Source organism: Montipora capricornis, chromosome 11, assembly GCF_036669925.1.
Source record: "Montipora capricornis isolate CH-2021 chromosome 11, ASM3666992v2, whole genome shotgun sequence".
Lineage (NCBI taxonomy): Eukaryota > Metazoa > Cnidaria > Anthozoa > Scleractinia > Acroporidae > Montipora > Montipora capricornis.
Genome location: NC_090893.1, coordinates 6,554,564 through 6,559,563, shown reverse-complemented (window position 1 = coordinate 6,559,563; position 5,000 = coordinate 6,554,564). Strand labels below are relative to the sequence as shown.

General features: G+C 42.0%; 1 protein-coding gene across 2 annotated transcripts in view; it reads left to right on the top strand.

The window, feature by feature from the left end:
- Positions 1–5,000, top strand: part of LOC138024129 (uncharacterized) — a 19,321-nt gene that overhangs the window by 7,739 nt on the left and 6,582 nt on the right. For both annotated transcript variants that reach the window (XM_068871236.1, XM_068871237.1), the window contains exons 2-6: positions 1,581–1,761; positions 2,436–2,564; positions 3,129–3,310; positions 3,588–3,702; positions 4,695–4,864. In XM_068871236.1, the coding sequence (XP_068727337.1) occupies positions 1,581–1,761; positions 2,436–2,564; positions 3,129–3,310; positions 3,588–3,702; positions 4,695–4,864 (777 nt within the window). The remainder of the gene's footprint in view (positions 1–1,580; positions 1,762–2,435; positions 2,565–3,128; positions 3,311–3,587; positions 3,703–4,694; positions 4,865–5,000) is intronic.

Here is a 5,000-nt window from a genome sequence, read left to right as displayed (position 1 = left end):
TGACAGAAAAAGAAACTTACAAAAACCCGGTATCTTGCCATCATTTGACACAGATACTTCACTGTTTGGAGAGTAAACATGCCGCGGTAACTTAATCACGGCGCCCGCTGAATTCCGGCATGTCACTTTCGATTTTGCGATTTATTTGAACGTAGCAAAAATCTCCCAAAACGTTTGTCGCTGATCGTAACTTTTTATATTCTATATTCATGGTTCAAAATTAATGTTGTTTTCATGTCGTAAATATTTTATTCTCGATCGACCGTTCCGGCAACTTCCTTCTGTTCTTTCTAAAAACTGTGTATCAATAATTATTTGCTTTTGCATCAATATTTGTTTTGCATAAAGCAAGCTAACAAAATCTGTACCTTGCTGAGTTCGCATTTGTTAGCGTTAATAGTATTTTCGGTCAGATGCTTGTGTTTATGAGGGGTTTATTGTTTTGGTCTCCCATCCCGACACTAACCCCGCCCGAAAGGGTTAACTTCAGTGAATTTTAGTATTACAAAGCAGTCAGATGCTCAGAGGGCACACTTGTGGTGAAAAGAAGTTGTGAGGGAACTTGAAAATTATCAACATGTCAGCCCAGAAGCCAATGTTTCTCGCTTCCCTTTTAATTGTTATTCTTCGGAGACGGAAATGCTGTATTTCAATACCACACAATTCAGTGCCTTCTGATTTTCTGTAACACGTACCACAGGCAACGTAGCGTAGCTCCTACTCTACTATAAAAACTACACGTAACCCATAATCCCTCGATTCGCTCTGACGAAGGGCTAACGCTCGAAACGTCAGCTTTTAGAATCTCTGTACGGTGGCCAATTTACATTATCAACTCCGTTGTTAAAACCAAATTTTTCAATTCACTGTATGGTATCGAGACTTGGTAGGCTAATTTGCACTTTGACAAAAGAATTATAAATTGACCGCCATTTATGAATAAGGTCTATAGCACACACAATTGCAGCAAAAAATGAAATGGACTATGTGCCGTATTTTATTCTATAATTGGAATCAACGGGTTTGAAGCGAGATATATGAAAGCTTACGAATTTGAATGTTATGGTCGTTTTGAGTATAGACAAAGAAGGGTACCGTGGAAAGACAGTTTTTAATTGTGAGGCGTCAAATAAAAACCAAACATTTATTGCGGCAGCAGATTTGACCCCTTTTCGCTTGTGTCGCAGTTTTTCCTTCCCAACGAAGGAAAGATCACGTGACGAGCCACAAGAATGTCACGGAATGAGACAAAAACTGAACAGCCGTACTTACTACAGTAGGAGACGAAGGCCAGGGACGGTTCGAATTGAATTTGCTTTTGCCTGTTATCGGGTGAGAATGTAGTGCAAGATTTTTAACCCAATCACATAGCGTAGCATTGCACAGCGAACTGAAACAATCGCAAGATTACTTTCAACACTCAACAGACCACGAAACAACTTCCGGCGTAAAGTTTCTAATTGGTTGAAACAGGCACGATATACTTGGACCAACAACCAATCGCCAGCGATGCAAAATCAAAGCATAGTGTCCTTACTCAGTTACTCTAAAATGTAATTGACACGATCTCTGTTTTGTAGATTACATGCGATGAAAATTATCAATTTCCAAGAAAGAGCATGAATGCTTTGGCGTCGCTTGGCCTACTGGGACTCGTCGTGCCCAAGGAATTAGGTGGACTGGGCCAGAGTCATGTATGTGCTGGAATGGTTGTGGAAACAATCGCCAGATATGGTTGCTCGAGCACCGCTATGGTCTACGGTGAGTGGGTTTCAAACAAAATCGTCTTATTGGCTAACAGTGTTAAGCGCGTGGGATCGGAGACTCTTCGCGGTATTTGATTGGTTGAATATATCTTTTCGGACATCAAAGCACAACACCAAAGATTAGGGACCTTTAGATCGGAGGACGAGGACGCCTACGAGTACGAGTTTTCCGTACTGTGCATGCGCATAAGGTTTGGAGGCCGACATTTTTCGAAGTGCGCGTGCTCTGAACGGAAAACTCGTCACTCGAAGTTGTCCTTGTCTTCCGATCTAAAGGTCCCTAATCGTCGGGCATTTAAAATGATTTGATGAAATATTCGTAAAATTGAGAATTATAGTTTTGCCTTTGGTGATCCTTGGTACAGGGCTCATATATTAAAGCGTAGCCTTTGTAACGCTGCAAACCTCAGAAAATCCACATAAAGGTTAGCTGTAGACCTACAATGAAATGGGCCCTCATAAGGGAAAAGCTGATCAGAGCGAAAATTACTTAAATCTAAATCCTTGTAATAAGATCGCCTTTGCCTTAATGATTATACCACAAACTGTACGTGTTTGCTCGAATATTCTTAATTTTCACCAACAAGCGGGATCTTTTAAAATGGCGGAAACTTTTTAAATTACGGTGAGTATATTTTGTTAAGTTGTCCTTTTTTCCTTTGCTCGTAGTCATGCACCTCGGTGCGGTAGCAGCACTGCTGTTCCGTTACCATAACAACAATACTATTCAAGATATTCTCAGACGGCTAGACAAAGACAAATTGGTTGGTACATTGGTGTTCAGCGACCCTGCCACAGGTAAATGTTTTTTCGCTTTTTGAGGCAAAAGTACGGCAAAACTTGTGCAACTGGGAGGCTTAGTTGTCAAAGCTATGAAGTAGAGAGGAGAAGTCCTGGGGAAAACTTTACTCCGCGGCTCCCTCTTTTTCCCAGGAGTGAGATAAGGAGAAACCATGGCACCGGAGATTGCCAATGAAAGGCAAGAGCCTGGACCACTTGGGCGATAAGCACAAGAATAACCATGACTAAAATCGTGTGAGAAATGTTGTGAAATAGCGTGAGCATAAAGCCTATAAAAATTTATTTTCCCTGTCCTTGCGATTTTTTCACGCCCGTGCTTATGATAAAGACTGGTAAGAACGGGAGTAGTGACAGCACAAAGGCAAACAGGATGATAAATCATTGATTGAAGTTCGACAACCGTCTTTGTCGGAGAAGTCGAAAGACCGACACCCAATGGAGTTGCACTCATGTCGTTGTCAGTGATGATGTCACGAGTCCCCGGGCAAAGACACCAGCGGCCTATACCTCAAGGGTAATGCATTTCAATATAAATCAATGACAGTTTGATTCGCTAAACAGGTGGCCACAACTGGTTCCCATTCTCCTCCAAAGCAAAGCAACTGGACGACGGCACCATTCAAGTTTTGCGGTATGGAGCCTGGGTAACAAGCGCTGGATTCGCAGACTTTTATGTTGTTGAATGCACGAGTCCTGCGTTTGATGGCGACTTCATGAACCTCAGCCTCTATCTTATGTTTAAGGTTTGACATACATTACATAGAATTTTTAAAAATTAAAAGCCATTTTGCCTTTCAGTCAGTGAGATTTTCACATGTAATTACCTGCTGTCTGTGAGATCATTTATACTCTCCGAAAGGATCCCAATTAAGTAGTATATATGTAATGTAATGTAATCAGTGAAACCCGAATTAATTCATGAAGATTCTAAGCCGTTATGTCTGAGTAAATCAAAGCCGTCTATTCACATGAATCGACACAGTTTGTAGATCTGAAAAAGAGCTTTTCTTACTTTGGAAGGATGAAGTTCGGTCTAGTACTGACGACTGGTCAGCCATGGGCATGCGCGGTAACCAATCCAGTCCTGTGGTGTGTGAAGGTATCCTGACTGCTGACAGACTTGTTGGGTCATTTGGTGAGTTGCTTAAGGAGAACGTTGTTAACCGTTTCACCCTTGAACCGGCTTCCAATGACGAGTGAAATATGTTCAGGATAGACCCTAATTAGACGCACGCGGATCATGTTTGAATAAGCAGTTTAGGAGCAGTCGTGATTCAGTTGGCTAGTGAGCGGCTTTCGGAGCGAGAGGTCCCCGGTTCAATCCTCGGTGACTTAACACGTCTGTTTCGACTTTCCTCTGATCCGTGTAGCTATAGCTTCAAATACCCTTAAAACGGAGCACTGATAGAAGGAGGGAGGTAAAGGGCGCACCGTCTGCTTCCATTGATACCAGTTTTGTAACTGAAGGAACTACCCACGTTAAATAAAGTCACTTTACATTTACCTTTAATAAGCGTCACCTAGTGTCCCCTTGCTGTTTTCCCCAACTTCAACATCACTCGTGTCTCGGAATACAGACAATTTACGTAACAAAGTGTCCTCCAAATGCTTCTCCTCAAGTAAGGATAAACACCTGCATTAATACCCTGCGGTAAAAATAACGCCAACCTTTGCCCTTACTTCATTGTTGGAAATAGGCAACAAATGCTTAGACTTAATTACTGCGCCTTTCAATAGCATGCGGACTCTAAAATTCAAAGCTCAGTCGACACATGCGTTTTTCGCTACCGTCAATCAAATGTTCGGCGGCTCCTCCCAGCTTCCGACTATGTTGACTGAACTGGGCTCAATGATCTGATTTGATTACTACGCGCTCGGCAATAGTCGGAAGCTTGGAGGAGCCGCCGAACATTTGATTGACGGTAGCGAAAAACGCATTTGTCAGTTGACCTTTGAATTTAAGAGTCCGCATGTTATTAAAAGGCGCAGTAAAGGGACAATTGTTGGAAGTCAAATTTTGGTGTGTATCAATCCTGGACAAGAAGCTCGTTGAACATGTCTGAGACAATCGTTCATGTCAGTTGGTGCTTTAAACTAAACATTCTTTTTTTTTACAAAAAAAAAAAGGTGAATTCCCTCTGGCTGGACATGAGGTCATCGATCCATACTTCTTGCTATTCAGCTCAGCGTGTTGGAACGGAATTGCCCTGGGTGCTATTGACATTGCTAAGAAGCACGTGACTAGAACGGAGCACGCTGACATGGGCCTGCGAGTAGCTGACTTCCCAATCATACAGGTATGGCGATGTTTCTCGCGACGTCACCCATTGTTATTAATATGCCAAATCAGAACTTCTTTTGTTTCGTGGTATGAAAATTTGAATATCAAAACAAATGTGATGTCAATGTTTGTAAACAAGAATTATCTCTAGA